Genomic DNA, 25,402 nt, shown 5'->3' on the forward strand with positions numbered 1-25,402 from the left:
CAATTCTTTTTTGAGGGAAACCAGTGAAGGTGAGAAGCCCATGCTTAGAACTGGGGTAGAATTTGGCTCAGTCTTTTAAATCCATCTGCAAATGTTTTTATTCAGCTGTTTCTTCATTTCTCCTTACCTGATTACTGGAAATTTCAAAAGTGGAGTTGACATTGTTGTCAATGATAAAAAAAAAAAAAAAGAAAATATCTTCCCAGGTCTAAATGAATAGGAGTAGAAATGAAAGCCATTTTGGAAGCTATCTCTTAAATACTATTAACTAAATATGAGTAGAAATCTTTGGGTAGAAATCTCACAGTAGAAAGCTAATGAAATTCTTTCATGAATCTCTAAGGCTTGGGGGAAAGTATATGAAGATTCAGTAACGATTTAAGACTAATTTTCATCTACATGTAACCTCTGCCAGAATAAGCAGCCTGTTAATAATACGCCTACAGAAAAGGATTTGGCTCTACTGTAGAGAATCTTAGTGACCTTGAGGGTTACTATCCTTTCCTACTATATACACGCCTCCCCTGTGAAAGTCAAGCTGGGTAACGCTCATGTCTCCCAGGCCTGGTCCAGGCTGCTGCAAAATGAAATGGTAATAAAAACCCACCACCGTATTATCTTATCATCCATTTAAGTCTGGCAAATAGCTTTATGACTGGAGATCAGCAAAAAGGTGAGAGACCCCTTGGATGCTGCATAGCCTGAGAGCTCTCCTAGGTCTCAGACTGAGAGCCACCTCCTTTTTGCACAGAGAGAAAGGCCCCCAGGTGCTCAGTTCTGGCTTCTGTCTTTAAGCAGACTGGCGCTGCCTTATCTTCTCATCATGTAGGCTAATGTCTCCCAGAACCTGATACTTCCCAGATAACCCGGAGCAAATGTAAAGGCACAATATGTCCTGAGATCAATTTCTAAGGACCTAGATGCAACTCCATCATTTAAGAATAATTTAAATGTCATCTCCAACACATTCACTAGGAAGCAGTTCACTTAGGGTAGTTTGAAAATTAGGTAACCTGCTTAATATGCATGCCTTGTACGCAGAAACCTAATTTATTTATCTATCTTGCCAGACCTCCTCTGGCTCTTATAATCAGAGGACTCGTGTACAAATGGTTTTTAGACTAACAATTGCAGACCCACATGTTTATAAATTATTTTGACTATGACAAGTCACCCATATGTCTCAGTTTATATTCTTTGGAACAAAACACTTGAAAAGGAAGTAAGAGGCCTTCCAATTGTGCAGATGGAAATGTCTTAAAGTCCCTAGAGCAAGGACAGGACCATAGAGTCTCAATGATTGTATTTTCTAAAAGGGAGAGACTATTATACAGTATACATATAGTATGCCTGATGGAAATCCTCGTTCCTCCCATGAGTCTATGGGCTCAACAGATAGAAGAGGAGCAAAACCAGAGGTCTAAGGGATTCATTCTTCAACAAGTAGTGGGAAGTCCACATTAATGGAATCTCAACATTATATTGCACTCAAATGTATGGGATTAAATTCTAATTAATGACGATGCTTAAACCTTGTGTCTTGAGTAGGATAAGTGAAATAGTAGAAATTTACAGGGCCTCATATTCACTGGGTCAAAATTTTGGAAATTCTTTCTCAAGCACATTAATGTTTTGAAGGTAAAACATTTGGTATAATTAAGAACAAATTCCTTTCTAATCGTTGGGTCAGACATTAAGCATTTTTTTGTATCTGTGGTTGAAAATTTATGGAAAGAGAAGAAATGTTACTGCATTCATAGAAACTGGCACTGAGAAGGAACTTGAGGGCATCCAAATAGTTGTGACTATTCATATGCTTTTCGTTGTTGAGAAAGATGATGTAGCAAATGGCTATATCTAAAACCTAATAGTGGGGGGCGTGAATGATCTCTAAGCTATGCTTGCCCCTCGCTCTGCCCCTCCCTTGCCCACTGACTTTAATGTCCTCCACTCTCCCTGAGTTCTGATTAGTCCAATCCAATTATATATTTAAAAAAAATCATATCCCCTGTGGCTACTGGGACATGTTGCTGTCAGTACTAAAGTTTTAGTGATGATCAAAACTCCCCCATGGAAGAAATACACTGAAAAGACAGATTTTTTAAATTTCACAAAAGCCTTCTTAACAAAGTACATTCCTCATACACATACACACAGTTATCTAGGTCACAGCACATTCACGTGTGCTAGTCACGGTTCTCCCTGCTTGCAGAGCTTCATGTCTCCGTAGACAGATTCTTCTGTTAGATACTAAACACATTAAAACTTTGTGCTGTGGCTGAAGGTGTCTGACATGATAATATTTTTATAGAAGTTGTCTGAATGAGCATTGTAATAACCCTTCACCTTGTCAATGACCTGGTGGACAGGGATGATTGATGTTTGTTCTCCATCAGCATGGGTCAGTTTTGTCGAGGATTTGTCCATGGAAGCATTGTCTGCAAGAAATGATACCAGAAATTAGACTGCGAGATGAGGTGACATGCCTAAGGGCCACCAAACTGGACACTATTTTGCACATTACAGAAGTACACAAAGGAAATGAAGGCCTGTTCTTTCTTAGGTTAGGTAATAGGCAGCACTAACATTTCATGCTTTTCATCTTCAAAGTGCATTCCTATGCATGAATGAATGTTAATTTGCCTTCTAGTAATGTATGTTGGAATTTGTTTCAAGAAATGTTCCTGTAAAGTGGCATTTTTCAAAGAGTCAGTGAATAGAATAATCAGAAAATTGCCACAAAAATATAATGTGGCAAGTAACTCAAAATAAGCAGGGACAGATTATATGGCAAATAAACTAAAAGTTGCCAAAACATCTATGAAAGAAATGTTTGATGTCTAAGATAGGATTTCAAAATAATACAGGGTGGGGGAAATGGGTAGGTGGCCACAAGTTGATAGGTACAAGGGGACTCATTACACTATCCTCTCTACTTTTTATATATGTTTATCACTCTTCATAATAAAAATTTTTATAAAATATAATCTAAAAGATGTTGGAGAATAAAGTGAATGAAAATAAACATGAAAGGGTATTTTGAAGGCATTTTCCCATCGTTTTTAACTTATAAAATAATTGGAATACAGAAAAAGGCATCTTTTATTAATTATTTCTAAATTATAACAATCAAAATTATCAGAAGTATTTTAAGTCTGTGTTTTTATTATCTATGCTACATTCTCAGAATGATGTTATTGTTGATGGTAATAATATCAGAGCAACTGATGGTAATAAAGGACTGTTAAATAGATTTCTGTTCTGAATTTCTCAATTTTATTTATTTATTTAATTTTTAAGTTTTAATTTTAATTCCAGTTAGTTAACACACAGTGTAATATTAGTTTCAGGTGTAAAATTTAGTGATTCAATGCTCAATATCATATATTTAAGTATTATTTCCCTAGAGCCAAAACCTTTCTAAAATTATTTCAGAGAGTAGTCTGAAACTCACATAAGCCCTATTATCTACAAATATATACGGCTGTCTTCATGTACCCTATGAATATCTGGTAAGTATCAACTCTCTTCCCCTTCCCAACACATTGTGGAGAAAAATTCTACCCTAAAATTAACCACAGGGATCTCACACCAATGAAGGAACAAATGTGACCTTCTACAAAGTATTCAATTCCCTACATTGTATATTCTCTATTTACTGTGGAAGAGGCAAAAACTCTATCATGAAAAATTGCTTCTAGGAATCATGGCTCCAAATCTGGAATGTTCATTTCAGGCATTTTTATGTTTTGAGTAAGTTGCCCCCAGCATGTGACATAACATGAAAAATCCATCAGTAATTGGTAAAAGCCATCATTGCTGTATCTGTTCTCTTTGGAAATGACTCAAACTGTTCAACTACTGTCTTGTGTTGAAGGAGACACTAAATAAAATGAAGGCTAAAAAAGGAAATCGTGTGTCCACCCCATACTAAAGGAAGAAAGAGAGAATAGATGGCTCGTGGGAAGAATGGCAGACTGAAGCACGGCAGAAGGATTACATCTCAGGACTAGTGAGGAAACACTTAGGGAGTCATTTTAGAAAGGCCCCCTGCCCATTTAGCTCTCAGCAAGCTGACTGATTCTGTGCTTCCTTCAGTTCACATATTCACTAGCCATTGGTTTTCTACTGGGGATTTTTCTATTAATTTAGACATCAGTAACAAATAATTTGTGCTTGACGTTTTTAGAAAAACCACACATCCTCAAAGAAGCTTCAAGGATACACTCATTCTGCTTCATTGACAACTTCCAATGGCATGTGCCTTTAAGAGATTTTTGACCAGCTCCTTTCCAAATATGTGATCCAATTTTCTGGGTCTTCATAGTCAATAAAGTAGAATTGTGAGCAAGGGCTGTATTTCAACATGTATGCTATTCCCAGTCCTCTGGTTAGACATTACATCATTAACAATAGAGATTTTGATTACAGCAGCAAGTTTGAAAACCAGGGGCTAGGGAAATGAACTATTATTTGACCTATGCTAAAATATCAAGCAGGTAAAAATCTTCAAAAAGCAGGCTTGGAAGTGACAATTTCTCTATTATGACTTCTATGAATGTACCATGACATAGCCAGTAATTCATAAGAGCAGTGGAAAAGTAAAGAATTTCACTCTTTTCTATAACAAACTTCTCAAGTACTGCTTTTTTTTTTTCCATTATTTTACCTGATATGTGACCCATTAACTCCAGAGCATGGTACATTTCCTAGAAGGAGCAGTTTGCAGACACCCCATGCAGAGAAGAACCAGCACAGCACACAACCATATGAAATTTCAGAAATTCCAGCTCAATGCAGGAATGTCATTGTGCTAGCTGAGAAGTATTGTAAAGAACAAGCAATTTTGCTGGTGCGGCAAGAGTCTTAGTTTAATCCATGCAAATATTCTTTTATTACCTTGCAAAAAATTCATGCATTCAAAAAAGTAATAAAAGTTTACCTGAATGATCCACTTTTGCTGAAGGAATGCTCTTAGAAGACATTATCTACACCATAAACATATGAATTTCTAGATCAATTCCAAGAAATAAACCAACTAGATATCTATGATGATATGCAGTGACTTTTTGCATACTCCAAGGGACCCAAGTACGCCAGCAGTCACACTGAGAACTGGCTAGGTAGCTAAAGGCCATTTGTACATCACTTGATTGGAAACCATAAATTACTATGTCACAGAAGTAATGTCACATAGCTGACTTATGCTAGTTGACAAGAACTCATTTAACCCCAAGGGTTTTGTTATGGGAAACAGAAACACAATAATGCATTCCTTAAAAAAAAAAAATACGGGGCGCCTGGGTGGCTCAGTCGTTAAGCGTCTGCCTTCGGCTCAGGTCATGGTCTCAGGGTCCTGGGATCGAGCCCCGCATCGGGCTCCCTGCTCAGCGGGAAGCCTGCTTCTCCCTCTCCCACTCCCCCTTCTTGTATTCCCTCTTTCGCTGTCTCTCTCTCTGTCAAATAAATAAATAAAATCTTAAAAAAAAAAAATACACAACACTTTGAAATAGCAAAGTGTTTCTTTGGCACTTCCATTTTTGTATTTCCTTTTATCTTTTGGTCAGTTTTCCCCATGATCCTTAATACGCCTAAATATTTCATTAAGACTTCCAAAATGCCCGCTGTTCCAAATAATCTACTTTGTTATCTTCTTTCCCCTTTCAATAGTGGCATTTTTCTGGCTAGCTATTCTCAGCTATGTTAAGAGGAAAACAATTTAGTTGGTCTAATCCCTATTCATTCACAACTGATGTATAATGCACTGTTTGCATTTTAGAAGGGCAGGCAAAATGAGTATTGTTTTATAAATGTGATTGTTTTCTCTTTCAGCCACTTCATTATTAGTGTATAGAAATGCAACAGATTCTAGTATATTAATTTTGTATCCTACAACTTTACTGAATTCATTTATCACTTCTAGTAGTCTTATGGTGGAGTCTTTAGGGTTTTCTAAATACAGTATCATGTCATCTGCAAATAGTGAACGTTTTACTTCTTCCTTACCAATGTGGATGCCTTTTCTTTTTCTTGTCTGATTGCTATGGCTAGGTCTTCCAAAACTATATTGAATAAAATTGGTGAGAGTAGACATCCTTGTCTTGTTCCTGATCTTAGAGAAAAAGCTCTCAATTTTCACCACTGAGTATGATGTTACTGTGGGTTTTTCATATATGGCCTTTATTATGTTGAAGTATGTTCCCTCTAAAACCTACTTTGTTTTTATCATGAATGAATGTTGTATCTTGTCAAATGCTTTTTCTGCCTCTATGAAGATGATCATATAAGTAACCAGTTTTAAGGCTGATCAAATAAAGTGAAAAATTCATTCATTATAAATAAAAGATATTTTGTGCCAGGGAACTAGGTAGAATAATCTATCTCAGACTATACACCTGTCAGAAATTTTCTTACACAGGTGTTTAAAGAAGGGATAGCAGACCTCTTAATTTTAGGCAGAACTGTTTGTGTACAGGACTCAGAGGCTACATCTTATATTGGAAGAGAGTCCACAGTTTTTATTTGATTCTTGTGAATGTCCTCTACTCCAAGAAATTTTTACAACTGCTATCCTAAGCTGCTCTAAATTTTCAGATCTTTAATTTTGTAATTAACAAACTCTCTAAACACTCAAACATTTTTCTATAGTGCTACCTTGAATCTCAGGCAGTGGCCATTCCAGTGGCAAGTTACAGACTGTGGTGTAAGCAGGGACATTTAAAACAATTCAAACGTACATAATGGTCATTTGAAGTTTAAATGTTTGCAATATGAACATTTACAGATATACACTTCCTATTTGCAAAAAGCCAAATATGAATCTCTTCAGTGTCATTCACCTCTGCTTATGTTTAATAACTAAACAAATTCAAAATTAAGTTATTTCCATTATCCTTTTAGAAGCATCTTTAATTAGGAAAGTGCTGGTGCTAAGTGTTGACAGCTGTTTGCTTGAAGTATAATTAGTATTTCAAAATAGCAATTCTGCTTTTTTCCTTTGAAGTTATTAAAAGATTGCAACTTTCCACACCACTCACTGGCTATCAAGTACTGCAAAAGAATCTTTATTTCCACATTGTCTTTAGGATTGTTCATGCACATGCTCAGCATCAGAACCTGTGGTCATTGCAAATATCATGACAATCCAGAAGATGAACAAAGACATGTTTCTCACCATCCTGTACCACTTTCCAAATATGATGCTCTCTATCCTATCATATTTAATCAATGATTTAAAGAGCAATTGGCAATAACACTTCCAATGGTTAGGAATTAAGTCTTTAGTGTAATACATCCTGGATGGTGTTTCTACCTGTTCCCATGTCAACTTGTCAATTAACTTTCATAATAAGTTATAAAACCTAAAATATGCAGTATTATGAATAATTGCAACTCAGTTTCTATATTTTTTAAATAAAAACATAACTTTAAATACCATATTTTTGAAAAGAAAACAAAGGTTTGAATCAAATGAAGTTACAATAATATTCAGAGCTAATAATATTATGGCTATGTAGATTCAATTTTGGTTATAAAACTTAAAAAAAGAAAGACAAAACATTCACAAAAGTGTTGGATAAGGTCGGTCTTCAAATAGATTTTGATTTTCATAAATCTAACATAAGCACCCTAAAGGGCACTGTTATCTATCAATCTTCATGATATACCAATTGTAATAAAAAGACGATGAGAAATGGGCCAGAGAACATCTTTACCACCATCACAATGACTCACCAGTGTGGCTATTCCTTTTGAAGTAAGTGGTAGAGCTGGATTTAGATTTGGATGTAAGGTATGTTGAGTTGGACCCAATGGAGCTTGAGGACAAAGATTTTCCTAGATTATCAGAACTTTTCTTGATGATATTGGTAGCTGTCTTGCTCCAGTCTGAAAGAAATAACATCTCTCCATGAATGTGTTTTAGGGGGCATATGGTCTACCATGAAGAATCATCACCACATTATTTAAGTAATTTATCCAAAGCATTCAATTCTGTATATGCTAGCAATGGCTCAGAGAAGAGCCTGGCATATGAACAATAATAAACTGAAGAAGTAAATTTCAAACTTTGACCTGTTGACATATGAACAATAATAAACTGAAGAAGTAAATTTCAAACTTTGACCTGTTGTGCATATTGTTTAAAATCCTACTTCAATTTTGTAAGGCTGAGAGGTAATCACAGCCAAAAAAAAGTAATACTATTCAAGTATTTTTTTTTATATATATATAATGAGAAAAATGTCTTTGCCTAATAATGTGATTGAGGGCCTCAAAAATGTGGAAAGAAGCACATGGTATGGTGGAACCTCTGGATACCTGAGTTGTTAAATTAGACACAAAATCTTGGACAACTCACTTCACCTGGCTGGAATTCATGCTTCTCGGTGGAATAGAAGGGTCAGGCTCAGAGTCCTCAGATTGCTTGCAGGACTAATATTCGAAGACTCCAACTAAGCATCTTCATGTGCACCACCTTTACAATTTGCTACCATTGGGACCGGTTGCTCTGACGATGGAAGACCAGATGAGGAAGGTTTCTGACCACTCTTAGGTATAAAAACCAATTACCAACATGCCACTTTACCTGAGTTGTCTGCTAACCGAAATCTACCACAGCAGAGATGCCGCCTCCACTGTTTCTGAACATTCTCCTTCATAGCACAGTGGAAAATAAATATAAATAAGCCTGGAACAAAAGAAAATATAAACATTTAAGCCAATAGACACATTTTTAAAGATAAATCTTGTGGAACACATGGATTCATTTTAAGTTTTGTTTTTTTTTTTTTTTAATGACTGAGTCACTAAGGAACTAGAATAATTACACATATCCGATTCTGTCTTTGCCTGTTCTGTTCAGCAATTATTATGACTTGGCCCAAAGGTTAAGCTGAAATGGGCAATTTTCAATTTAAGAGGCATTTAATACTTCTCCTATGTTTGTTTTAAAATTCTGTGAAAGCATCACAAAAATCATAGGAAAAAAGAGAAAACTGAAAATATCTATAAGCTCTATTGCAATTTGTGTATTCTAAGCTATTTTATGTGTGCGTATTATTGTAAATTTGGGCCATAGAAAAATAGTATTTTTGCAGGTCAAAAAAGGCCAAAAATCAGCAAATTCATGTGGCTCTACTTGGACTGCTTTAGTTTCTCAACATTTTTTTAGATTTTATTTATTTAATTTAGAGAGAGAGAGATTTTATTTATTTATTTATTTGAGCGAGAGAGCGAGTACCCAAGTGAGTGAGAGAGAGCACAACCATGAGAGGCAGAGGGAGAAGGGGAGAGAATTTCAAGCAGACTCTGTGCTGAGCACAGAGCCCAACAAGGGGCTTGATCCCTTGACTCTGAGATCATGACCTGAGCCGAAACCAAGGGTTGGACGTTTAACCAACAATGCCACCCAGGCGCTCCCTGGCTTTCTATATTTTCTATGGTTACACTCCAGTAGGTGCTCATTTCCTCCAGCCATGTGCTATGAGAGCCATATGCTAATTTTTACATTTGTCCCCATTCGCTTCTCTTCCAGCCACCACCACCACCACTTACAGGACATCTTCATTGGCTGTATCTCCACTTAGCAGCATCTCAAACCCCTCATGTTCCAGATAGACATCCTCTTCATCACTACCCTCAAACCAACATCTCAAGCTCATTCCTGCCCAATACCATGTCAAAGGCTCTTCTTTCACATCTTTCCATAACATGAGTTAACTGAATACTTATATGTACATTCTAATGTGTTAAATGTATTTGGGGATAGGGGATGAATAAGAGTAGAATACAAATTAGGGAGCCACAGGATATAATGAAAATATATTTAAGGCAAAATTTCTAAAAAATTATGCAACCGAGTTCCAAAGTACTACACCTTAGTGACATACCACAGTAGCCAGAATACCTACATAAGGGAGGGTCTTTTAGAGGACATAGGGCTTGAACTGAACCGGAAGAAAGCTTTGGGTAAGGAGGCAAGGGAAGTTTCCAAAAAGGGCAATATATCCAGTGACTACTAAGCACTATTAAGCAGGAGGAACGGTTGTTTTAGGAGCTGGATATTCAAATGTAATCAAGGTAGATGATCACTGCTTTCATGAGACGATGGGTCTAGCATGGAAAGATATAAAAGTAAAAAATATTATAGTACATTTAAGGAACATTAAGACTTTAAGACTTATCTGTTCTTTTCAAATATGGAGTATTCATCAAGAAAAGTGTAAATTATATTGTAGCATATACAACTGGAGAAGTGGGGAGAAGTATTGAGAGTACTCTCTTTTGATGTGTGTAGTTAAACTTGGAAAATATGTCTATGGTTATGCTTGTATGTTTTTATGTTTCAACATCTTAATGCAGAATGGCCCAGAATTCTATTCCAGAATAAATTACATTATGAACTCTTAGAAAAGGAACATGCTGGATTGCTACAGGATGGGCCCTGACCTCAGTGAAGGACCATGGCTGATTCTCCGCCCCTGGGATTGACCTCTTTGATCATCAGTGAGTACCTGACACTCAGGGGCACTCTATAAATTCCTATTGCTATCACTGGTCACTGATTTCAATAGGTAGCTAGCCTATTAAAAAATTCCTGGGAAATACAAATGCATTTATCTCTAAGAGGTATAAATAAAACATTCAATGACCTAAGTGAAATAATACTAGTCATCGGTAATATTACCAATTTATTCTTTTTATTATTACATCACCTATATATTTATATAAGTAAAACTATTCTTTTATTATATTATTACTAATATTTTATTCTTAATAATTAGTGAAGGAAATATATCCTAGTGACCTAGTAATTCGTCCGAAATGATATCAGATTTCAATCGTTCAGAAAACAAACGAACACGCACATATACAGCTCATGACGGTGCCTGTGTTGTGGGCAGGAGGCTGGCAGCTCGGTTGGGCAGGGGGAGCCAGAGAGAGGAGACCTGCTTGCAGACCTGCCTGGCTCAGGCATGACAAGTCTCAGAGTAGGGGGGAAGATTTTCTTCCACACTCCAAACCCTCAGAGTCAGCACCTGCAGGCTGACCCACCTTCCCAGGGAGTAGGGAGTAGACATCACTGGGTTCGGACCTCACCCTCACACTGACTGACTAAATCCGATTGCTTCTCAAAACCTTCCCACACCTACAACCCCAATTCCCTATGCCGTTTGCTGATACAGACAATCCCTTTAATAGGTAAACATGCCTTTCAGTAGCACTGGTAGTGTGAGTAACCAAGATATATAAATAATTTGAATTGGTTAAGAGAGTCTTTGAAGTTTCTACAAGGTGGTGGCCGTTTCTGAGGAAAGGGAGCAGGGGACATGAAAACCTAAGGACCGGTCAACACAAGTCACAGATGAAGGGGGCTGCTGTTTGAGGGAACAGAGCCCCTGCCTTGGGTTTACTCTATTTTTGTGAACTGGGGCAGAATTTGCAGGGTTTGTTCTTGGAGGTATTTTTGTCAGATAGCTGAAAACCCAGGTAACCATGTGTTCTTAAGCCACTGTTTCACAAAAATCACGTATTAGGGCTGGGAGAGATTACAGACTTCATTTAGAAACTTTCCTCCCCTGATGTTGAAAAAGAAAAACAAAGCTGGGGGCATCACGTTGCCCGATTTCAAGCTATATTACAAATCAGTGATCACCAAGACAGCATGGTACTGGCACAAAAACAGACATACAGACCAATGGAACAGAATAGAGAACCCAGATATGGACCCTCAACTCTATGGTCAAATAATCTTTGACAAAGCAGGAAAAAACATGCAATGGAAAAAAAGACAGTCTCTTCAATAAATGGTGCTGGGAAAATTGGACAGCCACATGCAGAAGAATGAAACTCGACCATTCTCTAACACCATACACAAAGATAAACTCAAAGTGGATGAAAGACCTCAATGTGAGACAGGAATCCATCAAAATCCTAGAGGAGAACATAGGCAGTAACCTCTTTGACATCGGCCACAGCAACTTCTTTCAAGACACATGTCCAAAAGCTAGTGAAACAAAAGCAAAACTGAACTTTTGGGACTTCATCAAGATAAAAAGCTTCTGCACAGCCAAGGAAACAGTCAACAAAACAAAGAGGCAACCCACAGAATGGGAGAAGATATTTGCAAATGACACTACAGACAAAGGGCTTGTATCCAAGATCTATAAAGAACTTCTCAAACTCAACACCCAAAAAACAAATAATCAAGTCAAAAAGTGGGCAGAAGAGATGAACAGACACTTCTCTGAAGAAGACATACAAATGGCTAACAGACACATGAAAAAATGTTCATCATCATTAGCCATCAGGGAAATCCAAATCAAAACCACACTGAGATACCACCTTATACCAGTTAGAATGGCCAAAATGGACAGGGCAAGAAACAACAAATGTTGGAGAGGTTGTGGAGAAAGGGGAACCCTCTTACACTGTTGGTGGGAATGCAAGTTGGTACAGCCACTTTGGAAAACAGTGTGGAGGTTCCTCAAAAAATTAAATATAGAGCTACCTTATGACCCAGCAATTGCACTCCTGGGTATTTACCCCAAAGACACAGATGTAGTGAAAAGAAGGGCCATATGCACCCCAATGTTCATAGCAGCAATGTCTGCAATAGCCAAACTGTGGAAAGAGCCGAGATGCCCTTCAACAGATGAATGGATAAAGAAGATGCAGTCCATATATACAATGGAATATTACTTAGCCATCAGAAAAGATGAATACCCAACTTTTACATCAACATGGATGGGACTGGAGGAGATTATGTTAAGCGAAATAAGTCAAGCAGAGAAAATCAATTATCATATGGTTTCACTTATTTGTGGAACATAAGGAATAACATGGAGGACATTAGGAGAAGGAAGGGAAAAATGAAGGGGGGGGGAATTGGAGGGAGAGATGAACCATGAGAGACTATGGACCTGAGAAACAAACAGGGTTCTAGAGGGGAGGGGGGAGGGGGGATTGGTTAGCCTGGTGATGGGTATTAAGGAGGGCACGTACTGCATGGAGCACTGGGTGTTATACGAAAACAATGGATCGTGGATCACTACATCAAAAACTAATGATGTACTGTATGGTGAATAACATAATAAAATTAAAAACTACAAAAAAAAAAAAAGGAAGGAAATGTGTTTCCTACAATCTAAAACTAATGATGTAATGTATGGTGATTAACATAACAATAAAATTTTTTAAAAAAAGAAACTTTCCTCCCCAGATGTCACTCAGTATAGGCCCTCACACTGAGCAAATGATTTCCTTTTAGTTGAGGGCAGAAGGTGAAAGTTGCCAGATGTTGCTTCCTTTGTGTTACACTCAGCACTTTTTATGCATGTCCTATCTACTCGAGGGAAAAAAAAAAAAAAAACTTTAGGGGTTATGTCTGGTGTTTTGAGGACACTGGGAGGGAACTAGTTCTTGGATTCACTTTGTCACCCTTGCTGGGATGCTAAGATGGGCATTACTTTGAGGGTCTGATGCTGACCACAGTCACGAGGAGAAGGTTAAAGATAAGATAAAACTGACCTAATAAAACAACTTTTTAGATTGTGCAGTGCTGTTCTAAATTATAATTGCACAGCATTAGATGATATTGCCTATATTTAAGCATCTGCATGTGCCAGTAAATCTACAGGCATCCAGTAAGTTCAAGAAATGCTGGAATGTAAATTAGATTCAAAATCTGAACATCTCTTCTAAACTGCTGTGATGGCAGTCATTGAAATTGCCCCCCCCCCACTATGAACTGCAATGCTATGAGACAAAATCAAATGATAGGCACGAGAAATTAGAATTCTTAGGAGTTAATATATTTTTAAATGCCAAGGTATTTAAAAAAGCCTGATTCTTTAGCCGTGAGATACATTTCCATTTTAAATCAGAATAGGATTCTCATAATATGTTATTTTACTATTCATAGTAACTAGTCCTTTCCGTGTGAATTAAATTAGTCTGGCAATAGATACTGTACCAAAATTCTTAAGGACAAAACATCCCTTTTACAGTCCAGCTGTGGGAAATGTGGTAGGTATGCACATCTGGAAGAATGCACATACTCAGTATGCTGAGAAATTCTAAATACTTCAGGGAGGAGGAGGAGAAAATGCAGCAGGAGAGCCAAGGGAACTTGGAGGCCAAAGTGAGAAAACAGAGGGCTACTCCCTCCTCAGTTTTGAAGATTTCTTTCTTTTTCTCATCTATTTATAGGTCTTGGTGCCAGAAGCAGAACTAAAATCATAAAACTTTAGAGTTCTACACTGACATCCAAGGGAATCTGTTTGATTTCTCATCCCCATCTCTGCTCTCTTTCTAGCAAATGTTTTCCCTTTGAGAATCTTCCTATCAACCACATGGCACCTCAAAGAGTATTTCCATACCACCTGGAAAAATATGCTCTTCTAGCTTTCTGGAAAGGGCTTTCTGCTGTGACCAGGAACCAGGATAATTGGCCTTTACTCTTTCATACTGACTTATAGCTTTATTTAACTGACCAGGGAGTAGAGAACATTGCTCATAAAAGCTAGAAGCTGAAATGGGTGAAAAGATTGAATCAGAATTGAAATCTTTACTTCATCCTGACAGGCTAGTGCTAGTTCCATGAAACCTTTATCATCTCACAAAACACAGCTCATGAATTGTGAATTTTAGCCTGAAAGACCACCACTCTAATGAATCCAAGCCAAAGTTCCTGAGCAATAGTTTCTTTGACTTGGTAACAGCATTGATTCTTTATTTTACCTGCATGAACCCAGATTCCATGCTGCAACAAGCATAAAACAGATAGATTCCTAACCGATCCTCTACCTGTCCATCCCCCCTCACCCTTGCTTTCCTTTTACCACACCATCTTTCACTAACCAGAGGGACCTGCTCCCTTAAAAAACAAAAATTTAGACCAATATGCAAATTCAAGATGTTTTACTTCTCCATAAATTTTGCAATGTTCTTATTTAAAATAAGTGACATTTTCAATTTTGATGGCAGATGGTGTTGCAAGTATGTGGGATGGTGGGCCTGCCCAGGGGCACTGCCAGGGAAGAAAAGGTAATGAACTCCACCTCCTCAAATCCTCCCTGGGAAGCACATCACAGGCCAAGCTTGGGTCAGCAAATACAGCGAAGGGAAACCTACAAGAGTGACCTAAACTTGGAGTGAGCAATATTCTGAAAATTCATCATCAAGAAGTGGATTTGGTTTTTGATACCTAGTCCTTTCACTGACCTGGGAATGCCTTCAAGCAGCATGTTTGGGGGGGGGAGGGGGGAAAGCTTCCCTCTAAGTATTGGTACTATGTTTGCTATAGATTTTATGAGCTGTGTTTAACCTTGTCTTTATAAAAGCTATTTATGTATTTATTTATTTATTTATTTATTTTTTTTTTAAGATTTTTTTATTTATTTATCTGAGACAGAGAGAATGAGAGAGACAGAGAGCACATGAGAGGGGGGAGGGTCACAGGGAGAAGCAGACTCCCCGCTGAGCAGGGAGCCCGATGCGGGACTCGATCCAGGAACTCCAGGATCATGACCTGAGCCGAAGGCAGTCGCCTAACCAACTGAGCCACCCAGGCGCCCATAAAAGCTATTTATGTATTTAGAAAAAAAATTCTGAGCCTCAATATTTTGGCTAGGGATTTGGCTCCCGCGTGGGACTCATTCTCTTTGGTTGATTCTGGCAAAGATTTGGGGCTTTCTGGGGCAGATGTAAAATGAGCAGCCAAAGGGATGTTCTCAGATCTTCAGCATGATTATCAAAAGTTAAAAAAAAAAAAATGCCAAGGAACAGTTTCCCTTGGATATAAAAATGAAAGCGGGACAGTAAAATTCAGGAGAGCACATACTGTCCTTCTTTCTGGGCTCCAAAAGGTCATTTTCGAGAAGCCTGGCTGGAGGGGGAAAAAAACAACAACAAAACAACAACAACAAAAACCCCGAAATCAAAACCCAAACCTTGGGTCCTGAACTCTCAGGGTGCTTTAACTGACAAAAAGCCACTGACACTTCCAGCAAGATTCTCATCAACAAATTCCGACATATGGCCTCCATTAACTTTTTCTTATTCTGGTTAATAAAAGATCCAGAAACAGAGTTAGGGGCAAGATTGTAGATTAGCTATAGATAAGTTCAGGGATGCAGGGTAGAGTCAGAGTGCGTAGTAATGATGAGTGAATGGTATCTTAATCAGGTCCACGGGCATAAGCAGTTCCGGAGCTTTGATGGGAAAATCAATCAAGAATTAATCAAATCACGTACGTGGGCAAAAAAGGATGCATACTCTAGATAACTGACTTTTTCTTTTTTTTTTTTTTTTAAGTAGGCTCCACACACAGGGTGAAACCCAATGCAGGGCTTGAACTCACAACCCCGAGATCAAGACCTGGGCTGAGATAAAAGTTGGCCGCTGAACTGACTGAGCCACGCAGGCGCCCCAAGAGAACTGATTTCTGACAAAAATGGTCTAGATTACCTCTCAGCTTCCTAGCAAGCCTGAATCCAGGTCTCTGAATGGCTCATATATTCTGTTGTCACAGACATAGCCAGCTGGGTTTATGGTTCTCTTTGGAACCTCTTGAATCCTCCTTTCATACTACCAAGATGCCCTTTAGAAAATTATTTCTCTGTGGCACAAAATGCCCTGCCAAAAGATGAGTAATTTATTTCCTTGCAGTGTGTGACATCTCAGCCAACATGACATCATTTCAGATGTTCGGGTTTAAAGGTAGTTCATGTCTTTACCTTGGCACCAACGCCCTATGTTGCATATGTGATTACAACATAGCTTAGCTGTCAGGAGGCTCCTAACACTTAACTTGACTTAATTTTCTTACTTTACCAATAAGATTAAAATAATAATAAATAGGGCGCCTGGGTGGCTCAGATGGTTAAGCGTCTGCCTTCAGCTCAGGTCATGATCTCAGGGTCCTGGGATCGAGTCCCGCATCGGGCTCCCTGCTCCTTGGGAGCCTGCTTCTTCCTCTGCCTCGCTCTCTCTCTCTCTGTCTCTCATGAATAAATAAATAAAATTTAAAAAAAAAAAAATAATAATAATAATAATAAATATATTTCCTTAATTTATTTTATTTCTGAATAAGGGTAAGAATACATTAGCATTTATTCATTAAGCATATAATTACTAACAGTCTTTTCAATAGATACAGATACTCACTTCCTAGAAACTTTGAAACAAAAATTGAAGGGCAGTAATTTATTTTTCTTATGCTTTATTCCCTAATAATGTATTTTTCTATTTTCATATATGCTATATTGTAAATATTACACGGTCAGATTCAGACTGATCTTGGGGGAGTCATTAACTCTTCTGAGCCTGTTTATTCATCTTTAAAATGCAGAAAATACCCTCTTTCTTGGGTACCTACTTTCTGCACTTGCTTTAAGAATTACATCTAATCATGGATGTTGTGTGTAAGCTTTTTATAAGCCACATGCACTATACAAATATAAATTATTTCTGTTGCTCTGGGTATATCTTAATGTTATCAAATTAATGGCAAACATTATCTCTGAGTAGATAATAACCTTCTGTGTTCACCATGGCAGCTTCTATTTTCAGAACCATATGCTACATCTTATTATGTTGTCATAAATATGTACAGAAGATGGGCTGATTGTGCCTGAGACGATTAGTCTATATTGTTTCACATGCCTGGAGAAGGAAAATTGAAGACCAACTTCTTGCTATGGGACTAGACTTCAGATCTTGATAAACTTGTCAGGAGTGTTAAACTTCCCTATATGTTGAAAAAGCCTAATCTAATTGATAGTGTCAAATGCTTTTGTACAGTTAATGAAAAAAAATATACAGCCTGAATACTGTTTATGACTTTTATAATGAGCAACTTTGTGCACATACTGCATCTCAGAGAAATAATCTATTCTACAAGCACATCAGTATTGCCAAAGGCTGGAGGAGCCCTAGAGGACTCTGGCCACGATCTTCTCAACAATCAGGGAATTGCCTTTTACTTCTTTAAAATGAGTTACACTGTACTTCCTGAAGTGTAGACTAATGTTCCCAGGTATGTGAATTATGATACACTTTTGTCAAACATCTGTTCCCTTTTAGATAGCAATGTGTATACCATGCCATTTTCTCAAGTTGTATTCTTTAGAAAAAATTAAAATTTCTAATACAGCGATCTGCCAGTTTCATCCTGGGAAAGCAACAAAGATAACAAAAGCAGGTAGATATGTAATACCACCATGGCAAGAGAAAATATATTTATCTTTTCATCTTACAAGAAAAAAAAATCAGTGGACTGATTAAAATATAACTTGCTGAAGTGAAGAAGGTAAAATAATAATAACAAAAAAAAAAGCAATATACTGTGGAAAATTAGAAAACAATAAACTTAGGTTCAGGCTTGATTCAATTCATGATTTCATTTGCTTATTCAAGTAGGGAGAATTTATTACAAGCCACACAGATCACAATAATTTTCTGATATTCAATTAGCACTATTTTTGGCAATTAAGTTGTATGGTTATAAATGTCCATTAAAATTAAAAATACATATACGAATAACAAAGATATATATTAAAACTGAACATTAAGATAAAAATATTTAAAAAGCATGTACAAACTTTTAATACGTAGGCTATGCAAATTTATGTAAGTACCCATATAATTATATATGTATATGTGGGTTTGAACACACTCATCACATCCATTCTTACTTCTAAGAATCCTGAAAGATAAAATGGATTTTTCACATGTTTGAACCAAAGTTTTGAAGACAGACACAAAAACAAAAATGAAAAGAAAGCTGTTGGTAGAAGCCACTCGGATGATATAGATGTCCTGGCCTCCCTGCAGACCCAGCATGAACACCTGACCTTCTCGGAGGTGCCACCTTTATAATACTAAAGGGTGACTTGTGGGATTCAAAATGAAGACGCTGCTCAGCTCCAAGCTAAATCTGAGATTGGAATTTGTTTGGCATAGACTTAGTTTTTAGAATATTGTATCACATTCTAGATCTTAGGCCATTGCTAGGTCCAATAATCACAGGCTTCAATTAGCTATGGCAAGGCATTAAGCAAGAAGACCGCTCACCCTAACCACTCTAGAAAAATAAGAGTTTACTTTAATGAAACTCAACACCAGTGATGAGTGTTTTGTGGCAGCATAGTTCCAAACTTTCTCTTGACTCTTTTCATGTATCTCCAGCCCCCCCAGCCCCACCACAGTCTAAAATACTGCACTGCCTTATCTCACCTGGACCATGGAAATAGCCTCCTCCCTGTTCTCCCTACAGACACTATGGGGCAGCTCTAATCGCTTCTCCACATTACGTCCAGCTTCGTCTTTATAAAATGCACATCTGATCATGTCATTCCACAGGCCTAGAAGATTTCAAAGACTTCCCACGGCTCTTAGCAAGATCAAAACACAGGGCCTTCTGGTCCAGCCCCAGCCTCCCTTTTGTGCAGGCCCACCACTCTGTCACTCTATGGCTCTTTCTTGGTTCTCCGGTTATATGAGCTTTCTTTTAATTCCTGGGGCATACACTATAATCACCAACGATAGCAGGGTTTTTTTGTGCACAGAGTGTCCTCCACTTGAAATCGTCTCTTCTCTGTTCCTACCCCCACCTTCACCTAGTTCATCCCTACTGATCCTTCAGCTTCCAGCTTAGGCACCATGACTTCTGTCATGTGCTCTCCACACCACCAGCTACGTTTCATAGGGTGACTATCTGATTAATGTCAGTCTCTCCTGCTAGAACATAAACTCCACGAGACAAAGGGATTGTGCCAAGTTTTTTTTTTTTTTTTTTGCTGGAATAAAAAAAAATATCAGAAAGAATAAAAAAGACAATGTAGTTGGCCTAAATCCTACCTGAGTTTATTTCGCCTAGGTACTACCTGCAGTTCACTGAATTGTTTCTTTAGACGGTCTAGATTCTACATGCATCTTTTAAAAAAGCATATACTTTCAACAACAGCCAACACCCTCTTGGAAGGTTCAGAAAATGACTCAAATAAGAACCATTAAGTGACTTTCTATAGCATCCTGACAAGTTTCTGTACAAGCTCAGCCAGTAAGCAATTGTTGGTGGACTCATCTGCTTGGTATCACTGTGTTTTAATTTAAATTTCCTTTTCAGGAAGTGTTTTTAATGTCACTGGATATGCGGAAATCTGTTCTGAATTTATATAATTTAACATCAGTCTTAAAAGTTAGCGATTTATGAAGAACTGTGACTTGATGATGGTTTAGAACATTTTTCCCTCCTGACAGGAGACTGATGCTGGGAAAAATAAAACATCCCAATTCTCATTAATGGAAACAGGGCTGAACAGACAACCATAGCTGTTGAAGCTTACTGAAAGTGCCAGGAAATTCTAAAAGCAAAAACAAGGTTGGGCTGGCAGATTAATGTGCCTGAAATATAAAACCATGGAATTTCTAATGTGAATGGACATTTTGGTCAATATTTATCTAGGCACTTTTATGTTGTATATTATAGAAGAGAATAAATAGACGAACGCTCACTTTACAAAGCTAGATATGAAGGTGCATTCAGATGCCACCTATCCAGTTTCCAACTTTTGGAGGCACCCTTGAGGCTTATTATTCTATTTACTAAAGATAATGAGCCCACATATTTCCTCTGTTATGGAAGAGTGAACCTGAATAAAATTTGCTGAACTAATTAATGCCTATTTATGCCAGAAGAGTCGTAGGTTGGATTTAGGCCATCTCGAAAACCCCTTCCTTTCTTCATCCAGCAATCCATTTATTCATTTAACAATCATTGAGCATCTACTGCATGACATTTTTTTTTTTTGCAGGAGCTCATGAGCTGGTGGGAAAACTAGGAGGTGAGGCAAAGCAGATATGTACAATATAAAACAGGAAACACTCCCCTGCAGATAAATACCAACTTCTCTTCGAACGCACCTGTAGGGAAGCCGTTGTCCAGGCATCTCCTTTGGTGAGTAATGCAAACCTGCATCCCACCACCCCATCCACCCTAGCTCAGATTTAGTCATCTTTAGTCAGCTCTCCTTTCCCCACATGCTTACCATTGCATGGCCAGGAGCTTCAGGTAAGCCTGCAGGATTACCCTACTCAAAACAATTCCAAGCTTTGTCCCCTCATTCCATTGTTGTGTGGGCCTCACGGTGCTTCTGAACATTGGGGAACTTTATCAACAACCCCAAGGTATATCCAATATTTTAAAGAATGTCGTTCCCAGCTTTTGAAAAACATAATTTATATTTATTTAAGTTTAAATGTTAAATTGATCATAGAGTATACTCAGGTATGTATTATGGAATCAGAAGCACGACAGAAAGCTCCTCAAAAGAAGCCTTCGATTTTTGTACAAAGCAGACCATTGGCAAACGTTGGTTAAATTGTTGAACTAATTGCTGTATATCTCATGAGAAAACGAGCCTTTCTGAACTAGAGTATTGGTATTTATTTTGAAATCCAAGGGGCCAAGGACTCTAAGAGAATTGTTCTGTCCCTGCATAGATTCTAAAAATTCTTCTGGCCAAGAATGTTACAACCATGTAGGATACCAAGGAAAACTGTGACGAAGGTAAAAGTTGTCCGTGCCTCCCTTTAAACTCCCCATTGGGTACCGCCCTGCCCCATATTTAGTCATAAAACAATGTAGATTTATTGAGCACCTACTACCTGCCAGGCCCTGTTCTAAGTGTTTGGGATACCCATCACTGAAAACAAACTGACATCCTACCTCATCTCTCTATTCAAGATCCTGTGAATGAGTACCCTGTACCTGGAACTACGTCTATTACTTGGAACAATGACGTAGACATTTAGCATGGCACCTGCCCCTAAGTGAAGCTGTTCACACCCATGATACAATCGGAAAGCAGAAATTACAAAGGTACCACTTATCTTACCTTGTAATGAATTGAAGATGGAGAAGAGGTACATAAAAGGGACGTTTAAGGGTCCCCAGGCAAAGAAAGCAAAACCCCATGTCATGCCCAGCAGAAATGTCAGGCTGACCACACTGCGCAAGTTCCTTAAAACCTCTTCACGCAGGGTCCGGTTGCTTCTCTTGCCATTCCTCCCACAGATTTGCACCATTACCACGATGAACATGGCAACATTCAGGAAAAACATGACTCCAAAATACCCAGCGCAGGTCACATAAAATACGACTGGATCCTGAATCCAACAGCTTAAAGAAGAAGAAACCAGAAAGAAAAAGAGATTTATTACCATGTCCTGTTTACTGAAGACTTCTCCTGGCTTAGTTTGGGTTTCTGCAGATTTCACAGCTGGACCTTTCTCAAAGCCTTTAGACAGTCACTTCATTCTCCTGGGCCTCAGTTTCTTTTTTGATGTTTACACAGTTTTTTGTTTGTTTGTTTTGGATAGCCATCATCTTAATATCAAGTTATTTAAGTCAACAGTTAAAAAACAAGGTGGCTTCTTGAATTCTGACTTGGCGTGAAGACACTCGTGGTTGGCTCACCCAAAACCATGTCTAGCCCCCTTCTCTCCTATGTGACTGCACTCCAGAGAATGGGAAATTTAAGTACTCATTTTCTCAATCTCTTTTGCATTTAAGGGGCAGCCACGTGGACACTGTTCCACGAAATGATATGGAAGCAAAATCTGCTAGGGGATTTTTGGGAGAGGCCCTTATTTGTTCTTTCTGCTTCCACCATGAAAGCAAGCCCTGGAGCTGCAGTAACCACCTTTTATCTTTGAGAGAAAGGCCAAGATCACTGCAGAGTTGCTGGTCCTGATATTTTCAGCCATAAAACCAATGGCAGTAGCTGCCTACTCCCGTGTCTCTTGTTATGTGAGAAGAGTAAATTCCTACTTAAGACACACGTGATCATGAATCCCATTACTGCTGCAAAATAACTCCTAGTAATATAATTGGCCTAGTTGAGGCAAGACTTTATTACAGAACTGTGATATTCCTATAGTGACACTCCTTGTGAATAGTTAAAAAGCTTACACCAATTGCAACATCTTTATGAGGTGAGGAAGGACATACTTCCTATTCAGAATTACACACACACACACATCAGAAAATAGACTAAAGTAATTTAAAAATTGTACCATGTGTAAAGTGTTCTATGAGTAATATCAACACAAACCACAATTTGCAGATGCCCCAGGGCCTAGTTAATACTATGCGAGCTCTTAGGTACCTCAAAAATTGGATAAATTATTTAAAGCTATTAAATTCATCTAAAAAGTCTCGTGAAAACGGTTATCATTCTAGGTTATGTATTCCACACTAGAACATGACAGCCACAAAGGCAAAAGCTGTCTCGAACATCTTTGAATCCCAGAACCTAACATGATTCCTGGCATATCATAAATGCTCAGCAAATGAGACTGCATGGCGCAGCCACTTACTAACTGTATTATAAAGTCCTGTGAGAGTTGACTAACATACTTGTAAAATTCCCTTATTTGGGACTGATGCACTGACTTCTACTTTTAATGTATCTTATTATAACAATCCCCAAAATGACGCTGCTTGTCTCTGGAGCTAATATTCCTTTACATTTGGAAGTCCCTTAGAATCCCGAATTTCCTGACCTAGCTCCTTTATTTTCTACTAGTTCTTGTGGGGTTTTTTGAGTGCTGTTTTGGAACTATAAGAGAAGGGAAGTCCATGAGGGAATGGGACCCAGGTCGGACACTGACTAGATATGAAAATGTTCTCCCCATCCATGAAACGTGCACAGATATGTGATCTCATGGGTCTCATCTCAGGAGTAAGCTCTGTATGCATTAAAAATTCATTCAATCAACAAATATGTATTATCTATTATGGGCTAGATAAAATATGAGAGAACTGCCAAAGGTGAACAATATCCAGATCTTGGCCTCTATGATCCCACAGCCAAATACAAATACTGACTTAATTTTCTTGAAGATGTGTGTGGGCTTAAGGAGGGGGAGTATTATGGAATCCCTTCAAGCAGGACGGGTCTTCTGAGCTGACCCTGTCCCCAGACCTGCTCTGCAGTCCGCCAGATGACAGAGTGCAGGTTAACGTGGGGAAGCCGCTCAAGCAGTCCGGGTGCCCAGCCGAATTCAGCTGTGGAGCAGCAAAGACCTCAGTGAAGGCATGCAAGCGCATTTTCAGCCTTCCAAACTAGGAGGCTCGCTACTGGCCTGGAAACTGTGCACCACCCTTTAGGAAGCAAAGGATATACACTCATCACAAATAAATTTCCAACAAGTTATTACTTACAATTCATCACCTTGTTCTTTTCCATAACCTTCCTTTCCGTAGACCTCATTTTGGCTTCTGCTTGCCAGAACAATGGACACGACTAAGGCTGGCAGACCTGTTCCAGAAAGACCATGACATAAGCACCTGCAGCATCTGGAACTGCTTTATAAGACTGATAAAGGCAAGGGGAGAGAGGGAGAGAGAGAGAGAGAACCCTCCACATCACAGAATTTGTTTTAGAACTGGCAATTTGCTTACAAGCAACAACACAATCCCCTCTTTGGTGTGGAACATCCAACTCTAACTGGCAACACTTAAAACTCACTCTTAAACGACAGATATTTAAATACTGTGTTTGCTTACTGTTACTCATTAGAGACCCAGAATCTGGTTTATTCCGAATCCAGAAGCAAATGTGCTTCATTAATGACAACTGCCATTCTGCCAGGGTTCGGGCAGTGAGAGAACTGCAGTTTGTTTGGCCCCTTTCTATGGAAAGAAAAGCCTTCAGAAACAGTGGGGGAGAAACCATGGGGCCGTAAAGTTTTTACAGTCTCCTCTCTTCTCTCCAGAGAATCAATAAAATATTTTCCTGTATATTTCACTGGGGAAGACCACAGCACCCTAATTCCCTGGAGGATGATTTTAGTGCCAAACACCTTGGAAATGTCCCATACGTCTATACTGTCATCTGGAAAGAAAAAAAAAAAAAAAAGCAAGCTCTAAATGCTTGCTCCAATATGAAGCCAGATAAAGAAAGGAGCCCATTTAGGAGATTCCAAACAGACTAAGGCTACCCTCCATGTTTGGCTGAGGAATCATGTTAAGAAGTTCAAGGCAAGAATTTTGTCAGTATTCTGGTTGCACACACAAAAAGAACCTTCTCTCGCTGGATCCAAGACATGCGCATGTCTGCAGGGGGTGAGGACAGCGAGGAGCCTGAGTGGCCCTTTCTATTTTGAAACATAATGGAAATGCATCATGGTCTGTCAACTGCTTCTTCAGACTTGGGTGGGCTGGCTCTGGTCACAGGAAATAAGTTTGTGGTGACTCAGGAGGGTAGGGTTTTTTCCTTTACTCCTGAATTTAGTAAGGATGGCTGAATAGATTTAAAAAATACCATTCTGAGGAAGGTCCTGACTTGGGATGTGTACATCGAATCTGCATCATTCACAATTTTGAAGTTTC

At 38.4% G+C, this 25,402-nt stretch overlaps 1 protein-coding gene across 2 annotated transcripts in view; it reads right to left on the reverse strand.

Annotated features, from left to right (window-relative positions):
• Nucleotides 1–2,358: 2,358 nt before the first annotated feature.
• Nucleotides 2,359–25,402, reverse strand: part of ADGRG6 (adhesion G protein-coupled receptor G6) — a 124,364-nt gene continuing 101,320 nt past the window's right edge. For both annotated transcript variants that reach the window (XM_044917386.1, XM_044917385.1), the window contains 6 exons: nucleotides 24,233–24,329; nucleotides 21,903–22,186; nucleotides 8,588–8,689; nucleotides 7,735–7,887; nucleotides 4,943–4,988; nucleotides 2,359–2,438 (listed from right to left, as the gene is read on the reverse strand). In XM_044917386.1, the coding sequence (XP_044773321.1) occupies nucleotides 4,975–4,988; nucleotides 7,735–7,887; nucleotides 8,588–8,689; nucleotides 21,903–22,186; nucleotides 24,233–24,329 (650 nt within the window). In that variant the 3' untranslated portion in view covers nucleotides 2,359–2,438; nucleotides 4,943–4,974. The remainder of the gene's footprint in view (nucleotides 2,439–4,942; nucleotides 4,989–7,734; nucleotides 7,888–8,587; nucleotides 8,690–21,902; nucleotides 22,187–24,232; nucleotides 24,330–25,402) is intronic.

This window comes from Neomonachus schauinslandi, chromosome 8, assembly GCF_002201575.2.
Source record: "Neomonachus schauinslandi chromosome 8, ASM220157v2, whole genome shotgun sequence".
Lineage (NCBI taxonomy): Eukaryota > Metazoa > Chordata > Mammalia > Carnivora > Phocidae > Neomonachus > Neomonachus schauinslandi.